Source organism: Ambystoma mexicanum, chromosome 7q (genome assembly GCF_040938575.1).
Source record: "Ambystoma mexicanum isolate Mex_15411 chromosome 7q, UKY_AmexF1_1, whole genome shotgun sequence".
Lineage (NCBI taxonomy): Eukaryota > Metazoa > Chordata > Amphibia > Caudata > Ambystomatidae > Ambystoma > Ambystoma mexicanum.
In genome coordinates this window covers 990,868,902-990,886,870 of record NC_090941.1, presented here as the reverse complement: position 1 = coordinate 990,886,870, position 17,969 = coordinate 990,868,902, and the positions used below count along the sequence as shown (strand labels likewise).

At 48.3% G+C, this 17,969-nt stretch overlaps 1 protein-coding gene across 1 annotated transcript in view; it reads right to left on the bottom strand.

The window, feature by feature from the left end:
• PAAF1 (proteasomal ATPase associated factor 1) overlaps positions 1–17,969 on the bottom strand; it is a 504,864-nt gene that overhangs the window by 126,741 nt on the left and 360,154 nt on the right. The window contains exon 10 of the mRNA XM_069640133.1: positions 16,390–16,472. Within this exon, the coding sequence (XP_069496234.1) occupies positions 16,390–16,472 (83 nt within the window). The remainder of the gene's footprint in view (positions 1–16,389; positions 16,473–17,969) is intronic.

Below are 17,969 nucleotides of genomic sequence, written 5' to 3'. Positions count from 1 at the left end.
GGATTGGACTGAGGCTTCTTGATAAAGGGAAGGCAGTATCCATGGGCTATTGTTTCCAGAGCCCACGCATCTGAAGTAATGGCTCGCCATTCTTCGAGATGCTGAGACAGCCTGCCCCCACCGGTGAATCGTGACTGAAGCCTTCAGAGCGGTTTTGAAGCGGCTGTTGCAGAGGCCGATGGCACAGAGGCTGCTGGTGGAGCGGACTTAGCACCTCTACCTCGTCCACCACGAGGGAACTTACGTTGGCCCCTTTGACTGACCATTCCTCTCGCCTTTCACAAATCATGAGTAATAACGAAAGGATCTACCCCTCCATGGTTGTCCACTAGCACAAAAAGGCTGAGGTTGCCTAGCGGTGGCGCCTAAAGACCTGGCAGCTGCCTTACAGGTCTGCAACTTCTCCAGTCTTGAGGTTCTTGGAGCAGATGGTTTATCCTCGGCCTTCCTAGTCGAGCAAGCACACCAAATCCTGGGAAGCAGAGCTGTCCCTGGGGCCCCGGCAGATCGGTAATAGCATGATTGCTTAATTACCGAGACACAATTCTCTGGCTCGCACGAGAAATGGGGCACCTAGGGGCAAAGAAAACTGGATACAAATCTTCCTGGTCTTCTCGAATAAAGTGCAGGCCTTAAGAAGAAACTGCATGGAGATCAAAAAAGCACTCAGGGATAAAGGTATAAAATATGCCATGTTTTACCCTGCCAGGCTTCGGCTGGAGCATAATGGGAAGGCCTTGTTCTTTTCATCTCCGAACAAGGCTCCCGAATTCTTAGATGCCCTACCATCCCAGTTGCCCAGATCCCCGGCTCAGGATGCAACACATCCATTGCCTGCCCGAGACTCAGGTTGACTATGTTAAGTGCTGAAATGGACACCTGATATGGGGCAGCTTGTAACTTGTACAATCTACTGCAGCTGCTGGTCGTAAATGTTGCTTTGGGGTGTGTTTGGCAGGCCTCGAGAGCCCCTTCGAGCGAAACACGCATTAGTTGGAAGTTGTTAGTTGGATGGGAATTATTTACCGGCTGGTTGGGGTTGCTAGTGTGGGAGGGGGCATACAGGGAAATGGTAAACATAGTAGCGCTTATAAATGTTAGGTAGCTCGACCCGGATGAGGGACACCATGGCTTATGAAAGCGGGGTGCAATGTATGGTACTAAAGGGATGCAGGTTCTTACTTGGAATGTCTGTGGGTGTAACTGTTTCTCAAAACCACGAAGGGTATTACTGTACCTGGCTAGGCGCCAAGTCGACATGGCCTTCCTACAAGAGAGGCACTTAATCCCGGCCACTGAAGCAAAATTTGCAAAACTATGGGGATGCCACTATACTATTCCTCATACTCCAGTGGGTCTGTATCTTGGTTCACAAATCATTGGGCTTCTGGTTCATGGAGGTTGGTCAGGATTCAGAGAGTAGGGCACTGATACATACGGGTCTTATACAAAATTGCAACTTTACACTAGTCAACTGTTATGCCCCAAATATAGAAAATGCAGAGTACCTCCAATGGGTAGAACACCACTTACTTAGATATACTGACAACATGATAGTTTGGGGAGGGGATCTCAACATAGTGCTGATCCCCACAATGAACAGGTCTAGCGGAATGGGCGGCGGGTCCCCATAACTGCCCTCCAAATCAACAGGTACAGTCAGGTGTTTAGTTTACATGTGTTGACAGATATATGAGGGAAAAGCACCCTGAGGACCTACAATACAAATTCTGGTAATTAGTGTACCACTCCTCCTCCTGTATTGACTATATATATTTCTTTTTTTTATTGCAACATTTGGTTTATTACAAACCTTATTCACACTTACAAATCATTACAGCAATTCCAAATTCCAACAATTCTGTCAATAACCATGAATTCCAAGCCATATAAAAGCAGTTTCCAAAGTACAAACGAGCATCCTTAACCAAATGTATACATTATTCATCCTGAACTTAAAACCATTTTTAAAAACAATACTGTTGCTAAAACGAATGAAGTGTTTTCCCCACTTAATAAAAGCAACCACCATTCATCTGGAGATAAAGTGCTTAATGAGTTCAAAAAGGTTTTTAAATGAGTGGTTCTCAATGTGGTCAAAGCTGTGCAAAATAGCAATATACGTTTTACATTTTTTACAGACCCAGGTACTTTACAGTAATCAGATGCTGCCACGCTTGGTGTAATCTTCGAGATCTCAGACAATACTTCTTTTGTTGGAATTAAGTTTAAGCGGATCTGCATAAACTGGGTTCTAAAATAGCTTTTTGGGAATTTTCGCAAATATTCTGCCATTGAAACCAAGGCCCTTCGTTCATGACCTAGTTGATGAGAGAGCTTTAACTTATTTACTTCCTCAGATGTGAGAATCCAGTCTTACTTCCACAGGTTTGATTTCACCTTATCTGGGTTTCTCCTAAGTTCCTCTACGGAAGTGCAAGCTCTTTCAAGCAAGTCTTTGCATTTTTTTCTGATTGCTGCAGAGTTTTACCATGGCCCTTATTTATTTCACTCTTCATAATTGCAAAAATTGTGAAGTAACCTCTAGGATACATTTCCTGTATAATGCCAAAGAGCTCCACTCAACTTTGGCCTTCAATGAGATACATCCCAGTACCTGCTTGATTACTTGAACCGGAGTAGCCATGGGAAGATTTAAAACCCTTTTCCAAAACATACCTTCTACGGCCACAAGGAATCAAGGATAAAGAATACGGATTCCACACCATATATGAATTTAGCAGTACTATAAAACTAATGCCGGTATAAGCAAAAAACTGCAACATTGTTTGCATAAAAGCCTTGCTTGGTTTGCCGACATTTTGGTTTTGTCCTTCAGGACCTTTAATTTTGGCCTTAACTGCGCTCTACAAATCCATGTACAATACAATACAAGGCGTGGGGTAAGCTGACATCACGCATATGCTCCTAGATAACGCAGAAAACAGCGGGATGGTCGGAGGAAGCACATCATAAATGGGAAGATTCCTTGGAACGGCAGATCCCGGACCATTTATGGAAGTACTGTTGCACACAAACAAAATATGTCTCCCTAAATAGCCATTTTACTCCTTCATTTCAAATACCTACACCAAACAGATTATACACCTGAGGAGCTTGATAGATTTTACCCAGAGGTCGAAGAGAACTGTGAGCGATGCGCTCATGCAACAGCCACATTTATACATTTGGCCTGGGAGTGTGTTCCAGTGGGGACATTTTGGGCGGAGGTGTATCAAGACTCTCCAAGAAATCTCTGGTGAAGCGCTGGAGGTCTCGCCCCTAGTGGCAGTGCGGGGCTATACGAGGGACATACCTGGACATTCAACGCCCCCGATAGGGCTGCTGCTCGTACTAGCCCAAATAAGAGTTGCGATGGCGTCGGGAATTGGTCCACCATCTTTAAAACAGTGCTGGCTTGGGGACATAGCATATTGTCACAATATTGAATCAGACTACAGGGGGATGGTGGCAGCATCCGCTAGGCCTAAAGATATCTGGGGCACTTATAAAAACAACTTGATCTCTAGATCATTGAATGATGATGGAAGTCTGTGAGACGGGGAAGGAGGTCAGTGGTGGAAATGTATGTATCTGGCGGGGAGGGCAGCTAATGGAACTGTACAAACTTGTTAACCTGCGTATTTGGGGTAAGGATTTAATTATAATTGTTCATTTATAACCCGCTTAATCCCGGGAGTGATTTCTAAGTGCAGGATCAGGATTCGAACCTGTGTTGTGCTTTGTTGTTTTGCTTCCAAGACAAACGCGTTGCCCCTGAGCTATCCTTCCTCCATGAGAGAGAGCAGACCAGCATGCATGGAGAAGCAATGTTTGAGGAAGTGAGACTACAGTCCATGGTAAAAGATGTCAGTGAGGAAGCTGTTGAAGGTAATTCTATAACACATTTTGGAGAAGAAGTTGTGGAGGAAGATAAGACAGTAGATGAACAAGGTTGTGGATTTAGCAGGAGGTTATTGGAGTATTGGGATTACTACAACCTGTGATAAAGTCCCCCTGCTTGGTTCTGGGGACTGGAAATGTGGTGACTCTGGATGCCGCCCTGAGCCAGTAGATCAGGGGTGTGCAACTTGAGACTCTCCAGATATTTTGGACTATGACTCCAATGATCCCTCGCCATTTACTATGCTAGCTAGACTGATGTTATGGAGAGCCAAAGGTTGCACAGCCTGGATGTAGATGTTGGGGGCCAGGAGTGGTATGGGGAGCATCCCCGAGTCATCCCACCTAGGTCCCCGTCACATGGCAGGGAACAATAACAGCAGCACCACAGGCCAGTAAGAATGTTATTGGCTTCCTGAACGCTGAGAGTTCAGCGTTGGCGGAAGAGTTTCAGAGGCAACACAACACAGCAGGAGATTCCCACACTGGGTGTTAAGGTCCCCTTTTGCACAGTTCTTTGGTAAGGGTTGTTAGCCATTAACCTTAAGGTGGGAAATGTGCCCAGCCCAAAAGGGAAGCCAAACCGCTCTTAAAATGGTAAAATGGCAGAGCAGTCAGACATAATTCTAAAAACGGGATGCAGGCTGTCCCAAATGTACAACTAGTCCACATACATACAAATTTGTATTCATATTTTGTGTCATTTATATAGTGCCTTACGCCAAGGCATTTACCCATAGATGTATTTTTACAGTAAACACACTGATATACTGTAAAATATTACAGCCATATAGGCCTCTTTTAAATAAGTACTTTTACTTTAGCAACAGAACACAGTATAAAAATACCCAATGTATTATAAAAACAGTAAATGTGATCTAGATACAGTACACCAGCATTATTATATTGGAGGTGCAATAACGGGGTTAAATATCAAGACGACAGTTGTGAAGAGAAGGGAAGGGAACCAGACATCAAAACACAATTTAAACATTCATACAGAAATCCATTGGTTACAAAATAACAGTCACAGAATTTCTAAACGTCCAGAACATAGTATTTAGCACTCACAGTCAATAATGGTTCTAGAGGGCTGGAAATATATCCAAAACACAGCAGAGACCACTAAAAGAGACGACACATCTTCGGAAAAATTATCCAGACAATAACCTGCATGAAAAATTAGTTAGAAGTACTAACATCAGAAGGTGACCATGAGGCAGTAATAGTCAAGGGGGAGGTGGTAACATCAAAGGTTGACAACAGACAGGAGATGTTGGTAGCCAAAGACGAGGTAGTAAGATTAGAGAGTGGAAGTGACACAAAGGAGGTAACATCATGGGGAGAGACTGATACAGTAGAGGGGGGAGAAAGAATACCACAAGGGGTGACAGAAAGGGCCTTGGCAAAGGTCATGCAGGAGGGACAGTGAAGATGATTTAATAGGTGGTAAGAACCCAAGAGGAAGGAGAACACCCAACACTTAGTAGGAGCAGACAGGATTTGGCAGGCCAGGAGCAGATGGTTGGAGGAAGAAAAAGTCAGGATGATTTTTGTGGCATGGGAGGGGTAGGGGAAAAGACCAGGGAGTAAAGCCAGACCTGTGCAGACCCAGGGCTCCTCTCAAGTTCTCCAAACCAGCTATGTCCACTAGCCAGTATCCGTATACTCACAAGACTTAACAAAAGAATGAGTCATGGGGTATAGGTATCCAGAAAGCCTGAATCCATTTCAGAGCAGTGTGACAAATCTGGACAATCGTCCTTTCTCCTCAGAGTGGAGCCACCCCCTTTAAGGCTAGGGAGGAGAGCCTGCTGTGCAAGACCGTCCCTAGGGGTCTGGGCAAGTGGGACTTCAATGGGAGTGACTCCCCTCTTGGGGACAAGGCTCCCAACAAAATGACCCTTTCTGCATATATGGATGTCGGAAAAACTGCTGCATTCCCTGTTACAACTATGAATCACAAAGATCCTTCCTTGACCCTATTGGCTTCACGTAATGCCATAATTATGGAAGACGGACATCATTTCATTTATTCTAATGATGTGAATGAGACGTGAGTGTTTTGTGAATGAAGAGCAAACTCCGACGGTGGGAGTAGGGCAAGTGCTACGCAGATGCGAGCCCCTGGAGCAACTATGTTCTGGAGGGGCAGACCTACATCCATCCACGGATCCCGCAGTGATGAGCAGAAGGAGATAACCGCTAGCAGGCTAGCTGGAGGCTGAACAGCAGGTGCCTGAAACGAGCAAGAGGCGAGACGGGGCGGAAAGACAACAGTCTTCCCGGGTGGCGTGACCACTGATGAGCATCGCTCCCAGTAACCAATGCCGAGACCCAAGAGGAAAGATGAGCCCGTGATCCTGAGCTCCCGCCAACAAAGTTATTTTCCGCCATGAGAGGCGCAGAGAAAGACGCTATGGACCTGTGGAGGTGAGCGCAACACAGAACTGCAGGTTTCGAGGAGTACAGAAACCGACAAAGGTATGAAACTCAGAACAAATGTTACAGCACACAGCTCCGTTGTACCAGAGAGCCAACAATACGAACATTCAACTGCAAGGCTGGAATAGCCGCCAAAACTATGAACAATCACAAGAATGTAATGGGCACCCGTCCCCTCTAATCCATAGTAAAAAGGGATACAAACAACTCAAATAGCGGACAAGGTACGCCAAGTTAAGAGAGTGGTACAGGCACACAGCCCTCACTAAATAAAAATGCGAAAATATACAGAAACTGTATATCACAGTTGAAGTAACTGCCAACAGGGTCAAAGGACCACAGACAGAGGTCTCATGTTGAGACAGAGTAAAAGAAAGCAGAATACTTAACACAGACAGCATAGTGCATAAATCAAAGGGAGCAGGGTTAGTCGACTGGGCAAGAACTCTAAGTTAAATTGTGTAATGAGATATAAGACTTTTTACCAGAAAGCCAAAAGACTTTTGGGAAGTACCAATGCTACGAAGGTGGGAACAAAAGAAGTGTATTTTCAAGTCGTTCTGGAGGGATTGGAACATTAAAAGAATAAGAAACTGTTTCCTTATTCGAGGCAGAGGGGAAACCCTTACTGAAGAAAGTTGATTGTGAAGACAATCTACAAGAACTTTAAGACTGAAAATAAGTAAACTACAATTGGGCCAGTCAGAAGTCCAAACTGAGGCTATTGAACAAGCCTCCCTTTTCTTTTGAGTTCGGTATTTTTCTACAGTCGTTGGGCCAGTTAGCTACGTAGGATTCGGAATGCAAGAATCTTTGTTTGGAGGTGACGAGCAGCCTTAGCTTTTATTTTGGTTAGGTAGGGAACTTCCCTCATAGTGATAGGCTTAGTCTGGACCACATGTAGCCTGAGTCCAACTTCTGCTTCGACACAGCAAGAAGAAGGGTTTGGGTTATCCTAAAGCCTACAAGGGCAGAAAAGTGTGAGGCAACCCATTATGAACTGGATCACATGCTTCTGTGGCTGTAAATCAGGAGGGGGAGGGGGTTCTGAGGAGGAAGGGACACAACCCCACTAAAGAGAGACCCATACTGACCTTTGTTTCATTTGGGAAGATCCCATTTTTATTGGTTTGTCAATCTTGTAACCAATACCCTAAGAAAGATAGTGAACTCTAACATATGGTTGTGGCGGTTCTATGTGAAAATGCCCCATGGGAAAGTCGCCATGTAGGCGATTATTTTCCATGGATACCTAAAAAGCCTTCCCCCACATTAGGACGGGTATTAATTACGAATCTAACTCCAGTCATAGAATATTTTGGGACAGAGCTTGATTTTCATGGGAGTGCATATTTGGGAACACTTCACCCCCTGGTGACCTTTTCCCAGGTGACTATCACAGTTGAATTAGATAGATCAATGTTACAGGATGGTGAGTTTTCAGAATATTTTGAGTAAATGGCTTGTAATGGGTACAGGAGGGAATGCCTAGCTTGAAAATGCCAATGATTGCATTTTCTGAGGGAGTGGTGAATGGCTCCTCCTCAACACCTAGGTCCTAACACCCTCCACCCCCCACCCTAAATGCAACTGGGTGATCTGCTCCAGCACCGTTTCCTCGCCTGATTGCTTGCAGATCCCTTGCTACGAAACTGTCCTCCCTTCCCCTCCCCTGTTAGCTCCTGCTCCATTGTTTCTCTGCTTCCTTCACCATGCTGTCCCACACCCCCATGATGATAAATCACTCCATTGCTTCCTGAAGCTAAGTCCGCGCTCAATAAATACCATAATGATAGTGGGTAGAGAGATAGCGAAGTAGCAAGAAGTTAAAGATGGGGTGGACACTGCATAGGACAGATGGGAGGAACATCCTAATGGTTTGGATCTTGGCACAGAAGAACTTATAAGTTACTCACTGTAGTGACTAACGTACTCTTAGTCGATAGTCCCCTTTCCTCCATACTGCATGGGCAGCCCTCCTAGGGACAGGAGACGGAACCTTTTTCACCAGAAAAAATCTTCTTCCCCTTTAAATTTAGAGGTGCGGCAATGGGAGCATGCGCTCCGCTGATTCCGCCCACTGGCGCCACTCCTCAGTCCCCAATGAAGCGTCGACAAGATTACCATTACCTAATGACATTCGTTTTATTAGGGGGGAGGATGGTGAGACGTATGGAGGAAAGAGGACTATGGAATAAGAGTATGTTAGTCACTACGGTGAGTAACTTATAATTACTCTTGCGTCCCGTCCCCTTTCATCCATACTGCATAGGCGATTACAACTGAATGTAGCCGCAGGTTGGAGACGTGACCCTCCTTAAGAAAACATGTTCCTTAAAACTGCCTGCCCGAATGCCGCATCCGACCTGGAGCTGGCATCCAAACAGTAGTGCTTGGATGGAGTGGCCACGTGCCAGCCCTGCTGATGACCTTCCACGGGACGCGTCTCTGGAATGAGGCCGCCGTGGCCTTGGCTCCGATAGCGTGGGCATACATGTTAGCCAGAAGTGGGTTGTGCTGCATCTCATAGGCCTCCTTAATGGCTGCGACCATCCACCTTGCTATGGAGGCCGTTGAAGCCTGATAACCTGGCCTTGACCCGCTAAAAGTGATAAATAGAGCATCCGACTTGCAGAAGCACTTGGTTCTGTCCAGATAGAACTTTAGCGTTTGCCTAACATCTATGCAGTGCAGATCCCTCTGAGCATCGTCCTTGGAGTCTGCAAAGAAAGTCGGGAGTACTATCTCCTCATTTAGGTGGAACACCAAGACTACTTTAGGTAAGAACGCGGGGTGCGTTCTGAGGACCACCTTGTCCCTATGAAAGGCAGTGTATGGCTCATAAGCCACCAGAGCTTGGATCTCGCGGACACGCTGTGCCCACGTCAGACCCACCAAAAGGGCTGTTTTCATGGTGATCAGCCTGATGTCCGTGGACGCCATTGGCTTAAAAGGTTTATGCGCCAAGACGCCCAACACTATATTGAGGTCCCACACAGGAAGGGGCTTCTTAATGTGCAGGTAGAGTCTAGCGAAGCGCGTCAAATGTCATTTAACCACCGGATTGGTGGACGAGAAAACGTCCTCGTCCGAGTTCTGCTAGGCTCCGATGAACGCCAGATAAGTGCAGCACGTGTCTATCTGCACCCCTGAGTGTGCAAGGTGTGCAAAGAAAGAAAGCACATCGTCCAGTGCGCAAGTGAGAGGATCGACCTTCTTAGATTCCACCCAGTGGCAAAACCTAGCCCACTTGCTCTTGTACTGGCTTCAAGTAGCATTGCTCCTAGCCCCCTGAATGATGTCTAGGTTAGCCTGCGAGAGGTGCAGATGCTTCAGCGTGACTTGCTCAGGAACCATGCTGCGAGGGCTAACTTCTGCCGGGCGGGGTGGATCACTGTGCCCCCCTGCTGCGATAGGAGATGAACTCGGCCCAGTGTAAGGTGCATCGGAGCCTGGTCCGACAGGCTGAGTAGCTCCGAGAACCATGGCATCGCCGGCCACCACAGAACAATCAGAATGATGCCGAGGTGCCGGGACTCTCTTATCTTGGCGTTCATGCTGTTCCACTGTATCTGCAATGCATCGCCCAGAGAGTCTAGACCCTGTCCTTGCCAGGATGCAAACTGAGGGCACTTCCTGTTGAACCAGGTGGCAAAGAGGTCCACCTGCGGATGACCCCATCTGTTGAAGATCTCCTGAAAGACTTGATCGTTCAATTGCCATTCGTAATTGTCTGCCCCCAGCCTGCTGAGCCTGTCCACCTCCAGGTTAGACTCACCCAGGAGGTGGATCGCTGTCAGGTGAATGTCGTTCGCCAGGGCCCATTCCAAGATGCTGACCGCCAGGGTGCATAGCGGAGGGGACCTGGTGCCACCCTGCTTGTTGAGGCAGTACATGCTGGTGGAGCGGTCTGTCTGAATGAGGATCGTTTTGCCGCGGATGAGCGGCAGGAAGGTCTTGAGAGTCAGCCAGATGGCCTTCAGTTCTAGCCAATTGATATGGGCCTCCTGTTCTTAAGAGACCAGACTCTGTGGATGCTGTGGTTGTCCAGGGTAGCTCCCCAGCCATCCAAGGACAAATCCATGGTAATGGTAAGCTGCATTATTGGTTGTCAGAAGGGGCTGCCTATCCTCAGATTGCAGTCTGTGCTCCACCAGACTAAGTCCTGGGGTAGGACGGGAGGAATGAGGACGAGTTCCGCCTGTGAGCCTCGCTCCTGATTCCATGAGGCTGCGAAGTGCAGCTGTAATCTCCTCATTTTGAGTCTTGTGTAGTGTACTGCCAAAAGACATGCCGCCATGATACCCAAGATGTGCTGGTACCAACAAGCGGAGGTCACCCCTCTGCTGAGAAAGTGACTTGTGGCCTTCTTGATGGCTGCAATCTGATGGAAAGACTCTCTCGGACCTCGTATCCCAGATGAGGCCCAGGAACGTCAGACTCTGCATCGGTTCCAGCTGAGACTTCTTGAGATTGATGGAGAATCACGAGTCGTGAAGTGTGTTCATGAGGGCGGACGAGGTATGATGGACCGCCTCTGGAATTCGTGCACGGACGAGCCAGTCGTCTAGGTATGGATAGACATGGTGTCCTTGGGGCCCTGAGAAAGGCTGCCACTGCATTCATAAGCCTGGTAAAGACCATCAGGGCTGAATTGAGGCCAAAGGGTAGAACCTTATATTGGAAGTAGAAGCCCATGACCCTGAACCGCAGGAAGTATAGGTGGGGCTGCCAAATCGGGACGTGTAGATAGGAGTCCTTCAGATCCAGGGAGCACATCCAGTCTCCCTTGCAGTGTCTCTGCAATAAGCGCTAGGGTAACCATCTTGAACTTTTGAAGCGGGAGGGAAAGGTTCAGGGTGGAAAGGTCCAACACAACTCTCAGGCCAGCCTGGTTCTTCTTGTGTATGGCGTAAATCCTGGAGTAGAAGCCCATGCCCCGCTTGGAGGCTGGGACTTCTTCCACTGCCTGGCTCTCTATGAGCGATCGAATCTCCGCCAACAGAATTTTTGTCCCAATCTGTGGGAGTAGAGGGGAGGAGAGAGGAGGAGGGAGGGACCGGTAGGCAGTAGCCCCTGGATACTACTGATAGGATCCAGAGGTCCACGAATCTCGCGCCCCAATTGTGTGAGTGGAGAGCAAGCCTGCCCTACCGCCACCCGCAACCCACCGGACACACGTGGTCCTGAAAGGGAGTGTCATGCCCTTTTTCCCTCTGAGGCAGAGGAGGGGGCCTGAAAGAAGCTCTTATTCTCCGCCTTGTGCTGTCTGCAGCGGTGTTGGCTGCCTGGACCGTCGTTAAGCCCTGGAACCCGCTGAAGGCCCGACCATTGTCGGAACACTGGTGCGTTTAACTGAAAGTCTTGGGCATGGACTTTGTAAGGATGGATAACGACTTCGCAGTTTGTGAACTGTTTTTCTTCTTATCCAGTTCCTCATCGGTGGAGGAATGAAAGAGGTCGCTACCCTCAAATGGAAGGTCCAATATGCGTTCCTGGACGACCAGGTTGAGCTTGGTAGCCCGGAGGCCGTCCTTCTCATGTCTGTGGCAATGCAGATGGCACGGCCTGAGGTGTCAATATGCGAGACTGTGGACTCCATGATGTCCTGAGCCACCATCTTTGCTTCAGCTAGCCCAGGCTTGGAGCGTGCCTGACTGTGCACCGGAGGTTCCAGAAGGCAGTCTGCTATTTCCCACCAAAGCCTCTGGTTAAAAGTTGCGAGCATGGCATCCGCGTTAGATTGATAAAGGTGTAACAAGGCGTTGGAGTAGACCTCCTTCCCATACGCCTCCAAGATCTTCTCCTTTCAGGATGGGCACGCCTATCCGTTGGGCCACTGTGATGTCCATGTAATTACCTACCGCCCCACAGTCGGTGTATACTTCCAGAGCGTGCATCTGTTGAGGCTGTTCAGGGCATAGCAGGATAACTGGTGTTGTAAGATGCGAGACCGCTGACGTCTCTTCTTTTCCCGACAAGCCAGTCTCTACTCTTGTCGAGCCATGTACTTTCCCGGTGGCTCTTGCGACTCTGTCGTGGTTTCCATGACACCCAACGGTTTCCGAGGCGCCTTATTTGGGCAGTCCTTCAGGAAATGCCCTGCTTTGCCGCAGTACAAGCATAGTTGCTGTTTTCTGTATCGTTCTTTCTTCCTTAGTTAGTGGGCCCCTCATGCTTCATAACTGCATTGGTTCAGGCGCGTTGTCAGTGGTTCGAGGTGGTTCGAGGTGTATCCCGAGGGTGTACATACAACGGCCGGTTTTCAGAACGGGATCGGTCAGACCGCCTTTCTTGTAGGTGGTGGTCTAGTTGTACCACTAGGTCGATATAGTCCGCACAATGGTCCGGTGGGTTCACGACCTGTGCTAAGACATCTTTCAGCTCACCTCGTAGTCCTCAGTAGAACAAGGTGGTTTGCTTGTTTTCGGGCCAGTTGGTCTCAGCCACTAGTCGGATAAATGTTGTAATGTATGCTAATAAGTCTTGAGACCCCTGCCGGAGGGCCAACAACTCTCCATCCAAGGCATGTCCTCGGGTACGACGGGAAACGTGTTGGAAGTTAGCAAAGTTATATAGGACAGGGTCACCCCGATCAACTAGCGTGCCCCCCTAGGTAGTACAAGACAAAGGCAACCTTGGTTTGATCCGTTGGGAATGCCCCTGGGTGACATATGAAATGGAGCCGACACTGGGTAATAAAAACTGCATATTTTAGGGGATCCCCGTGAACCTTTCCGGTGGGGCCAAAGGGACGGTACTGGGAGTGGTTACCTGTATCTGGGGTGCTGCTGTGGCTCCATCCGATGGACTGGGCAGAGGGGTTTGTCCTGCTTGAGTTCTGGTAAGACGTTTTGCTAGTTCCTCCGTTCTTTCCCTGTTTACAAAAAGCTCCTTTTTCATTGCATTGGTCTCTGAACGGGCGGTGTGTACCTCGGCCCGCAATTCGCCCAGCAGGGCAGCTAGTTGGTCAATCTCTGACGCCATGGCACTCGGGCAAAGCAATAAAGTGGGCTTAGCATTCTGTAACGCTTACCTCTGGGGCCTTGCAGGTGTGCCTGGTCCGGTCTGTCGGCGAACACTGGTCCGGTCTGTCGGCGAACACTGGTCCTTGTAGCTTGCCCAAAACACTCCATCCACTCTGCTCACTGCAGGTTTAGTCACCCAGTGGACAAAGAGTGGGGAGTGGTCTGGATTGATGGGTAAGGTACTGGGTCACTCTGTGTTGCGGGATCTCTTGGGAACCTCTGGGTATATTAAAGGCATAGTCCATCAATGCTTCTCTGCAGTCTTACCCCAGTTCCTTCACTGGGTCACGGCGGCTCTGCAGTCTTAACCCAGTTACTTCACCGGATCACGGCGGCCCAGGTCAGCTGAGGCGCACCTGTCCGCCTTGAGAAATCTCTTCTTTTTTGAGGGCGCAGATCTGCGCTGGTAAGTGTCACTATGGCACCAGTGATGATGCTGAAAATGTAGTGCCTGCGTGCAGTCTTGTAGTCAGAGCCACGCTTTCTGCTGTTGTCCGAAGAAATGTCTTTTTGCTATTGCGGTTTAACTCCTGTTTCTTGTTCTCTTTCAGGTTTGCTGAATGCCTGCAGCTGTAGCACGCAGAGATAACCGCAGAGCCCCGCTGCGTGGGAGGAGCGGACTGAAGTAAGTACAATGATGGGGGGGGTGGGAGGTATGGATTGTCTTTGGCTTACCCCTTGTGTTCTTTATCTTTGCAGGAGGTGCGGGTGTACTGGGGTGCAGACGAACGGAATCAAGTGCTGGATCCCGTGGTGCAGGCGGAGCCGACGAGCGACATCAGCTGCTGGATCCTGTGATGGCAGAGCTGTTCCTGGGGAGTCGCAGTGAGTATCGGGTAAGTCTGAAGCTTAGACAAAGCGCTGGATCCTTGCAGGAAATGCTGGGTCAGTTTCAGACGGATCATGACAGGCAAACGTCACGCTGCTTCCCAGCCAGAGAAAACGCTAAGCACTGGGTGTGGCCCAGGGCAGGGTTTATATAGCACTGGGCCCCACCCAGCACCACTAGACCACCTAGGACTCTGTGTTGCAGGCCCACAAGGGGCCATGTTGGATCCTGCTGGATGACCCATCCGGGGGGCCATTTTGGAAGGGGCAACTGCCAGAAAACACTGGGAGACCTCGGTTTCTGCGCCACTCAGCCACCCTCTTAGACCAAATGCTGCTAATACTGTGTGCTGGGCTTGGGATTTTGGAGATCATGACACAGTCCCACCTGGACACTCAATCTCCTACCTGCTCCCCGAATGGGGGTGGTGTCGGACAAGCGGCCATCTTGTCTGGCACAAGGGCCATTTTAGCGAGCGGCACGCCTGGGTCGTGGTGCATGGCTCGCTGGGACCGGCCTCCTCCATAACTCTTGGCGGTGGATCTTGAGGCCTACCCTGCACCTCAGGATGAAACATGGTGAGCGTAGACCCCTCGGCTGAGTCGCCGGTAGTGCTGCGTACAGGCAACCCCTCCGACATTTGTCCGGTAGTAGGGAGTAGCCTCTCGGGTGGACAACCGGTAACAGAACTCTGCGATCCCTCAACGCTGTCTCTGGACGGATCTGGCTACCCCTCGGGTTGGCGGCCGGTAGCTGACAGCCTCGGTACCTGCGCTGGTGTGAGGACCTGGATGGACCCTCCTGCTCGGACGTTTCCTAGGAAAGGAGTCACCCTTGCGGGGTGCGATGGAAAATAGCAGCCCTGCCCTGGGCCTCGACTTGTGCTTGTACAGCCCTTCCAGCCGTGGATGGAGCCAAGGCAGCGGAGGCACAGAGCATGGGGTTCGGATGTGGGGAAGAGCCCCTCTCAGGGTGGCCACTTGCTGAAGCCCAAAGACGTCGACATGCGCCGGGGAGGAGCTTGGCGCCAGAGGACCAAGTACCTGTTTAAAGATTAGAAGAAAAAGACAAAAAGACAGTATCCGGGGAAGAGCATGTGGAATTACAAGGCCGAAGCCAAACCCAGGAGCGCTGGTGAAAGCGGTCCGTTCCCGTCAATGCGGAAAAGAGCACTGGGAAGTGGCGCTGGTGGGCGGAGTCAGGGGAGCACATGCTCCCAGGGCAGCACCCCTGCACGCCTCTAAACTTAAAGGGGAAGAAGATTTTGTCTGGTGAAAAAGGTTCCGTCTCCCGTCCCTAGGAGGGACGTCCATGCAGTATGGAGGAAAGGGGACAGGACATAAGAGTATGTTGTGAAGTTGTCTGCATTAAGGGAGTTGAGGATGAACATACAGGTAAGGATAGGAGAGTTTGCTGTGGCGTCTGTCTGTTGATGGAGAAGATGGAACTCTCACAGTATACCAGTTTCACCAGAACAATTGACTGTGAGAGGGGAAGGGGTTATAAAGAGTGATGCCTTGACATTTTGTACGTATTACAGGATGACAATGGTGAAATTTTACATCGGTTGATTGGGTTAGGAGAGAGGTTTTTGGGGCTCTTTAGGGTGATGCTCATGCGGATGATGGAATCATCAGAGGGGGAAACGGTCCAATTGGTAATTCGTGAAAGAGAAGGAGCTGAAGATGAGGTTGAACTCAAGTGAATTACCTTTGGAGTTAGAGGGGCATAAGTGTTGGTGTAAGAGGTCATGGAGCGGGAAGATAACAATTAGCCTAACACAACAATGACTAATGTGATTATATAATTCCGATGGTAAAAAAGTGAGAGAGCTTGAATAAGTTCTCTCATAAAACACAAATATGAGACTATGGAGGGTCTCCGTTTTGTGCCGATTTTTTTAATCTTTTCTATTACACATTATAGAAGTACATTACCATTTTACTCACTGAGGTTGTGTGCAAGTGAGTGCAAGTTTGACTAATGAAGGAGTTGCTGAATAAGTGGAGTGCTAATTAAGGGAATATTTATTTAAGAGCTTGGCTAAACCAGTTCTGATCCTCCCCAACCACACACTCTGGGGACTTCATGAAAGTTTCCTTGTGGGCGTGTAATGTAACATAACCATCACCAGTGCATCCAAACTAACCATTTTATGATTAATTGAAGTAGAAAGATTGATACCTTGGCTGACTGCATAGCCTTCTCTGAAAGGTACCAGAGACAGGACTGGGGCTCCTGAAAGATGGACTGTGTTAACAGGAGTGCTGAAATAAAGAAAAAGAACAAACCTAGAGTCAACTGCTATGCAGCAACCTTTTAACAGCTCTGAATAATCCCACATTTCCTTTGTTGACCACAGATGAGCGGGTGTGCAAATTGCATTACTTTTTCAAAGTCTGAAAGAAACACTGTATGTGCACCTTGAAGTTGATGTGACTTTGCATACCTGCTTGTGTGTCTTTCTGCGTGTGGTCAGTTTTATATGGCATTCTCTGTTTACCTGCATACATTTTTTACTGTGATAGTAATGATAGTGGATTGCCGATTTCTGTTGCTGCAGAAGACCTGTTGCATTTACAAAGATGTGCTCTTAAACAAGCTTAAACACACAGTTCTTGTATCTGGGTATTTTTATTAAGTCATTTTGTTTAGGGTGAGTGATGGGACTCTGGCGACCTTGGGGATCGGCTACCAACACTTTCTCCATGATGTTGATCCCAGAAGAGGCATATGGGGGATTTTCCCAGGCTCCCTAATCCATCAACAGCCTGGCTCCTAAAGGCTTGCACCACACTCTCCCTTGAAGATCTTTGGCTACCAGCAGATGATTACATTCCTCCAACCAAGTTAGGAATCCCGTAAAGAAGAGCAAGAGAAGGCAAAAGGGCGACCTGACCCATAAATCCAAGGGTATTTTTGGCACACAAGAAGATTTACCTTTTGCAGAAAGGACCCCATGTTTGCATAGGAGGGAAAAAAGCACAGGTCAGAAACCCCTCCACAGAGCCATTATGCCCTGGCCCTCACTCAATGCATCAGTGCCAAGTCCACCAAGGGACAAATTCTCCCTTCAACCTTTAAGGACCTTGTTCTAAAGGCACATGCCTGTGGGAGCCTGGTGGTGGGAAGACCCAGTTACACTAAGATGCTCAGAGTCCTTTAGGTCCTGGAAGAGGGTGACTCCCCCCACCTTTGAGCAGACCCCCATAGAAAACCCTAAAAGGCAAGACTATGTAAATATCCCCTTGCCTGCTATCCTTTCTCGATCCTAGTTTTCCTAACCGGCTCTGAAAACATTTTAACTTCTTTTTTACCCTTTGAACGGCGCTCTGAGACCATCTAAGTAGGGCCAGCACTGTATACAAGTTCAAATAAAATAAATAAAAATGTGTGTGGACCCTGCTCTCAGCATAACCACAAACAATGCAGCAACACAAGAACAGAGTGGGAATGACCTTTCCTGCAACGGGACATGTTCTTTACAGACAACTTCTGCAAAAAGAAGTTCAGTAACAAAGGTGCCTGTCTAAATCGGTATCCTGTTCCGCAAATTTACAGAGTGCAAAATAATATGGAATAGCCGGGATTGTTACGGCATAAGGATCTTACTGTGTATGAGTTACACCTTTGACCTAGGATAAATCATATTATTAGGACACATTTATATACTTGTGTTGTTTTAAGTTTTGTTATTTGTTTTGTGATATGATAATTTTTATGATTGTTTTTATTAGGAATTCTATTTTGTGTCATTAATAAAA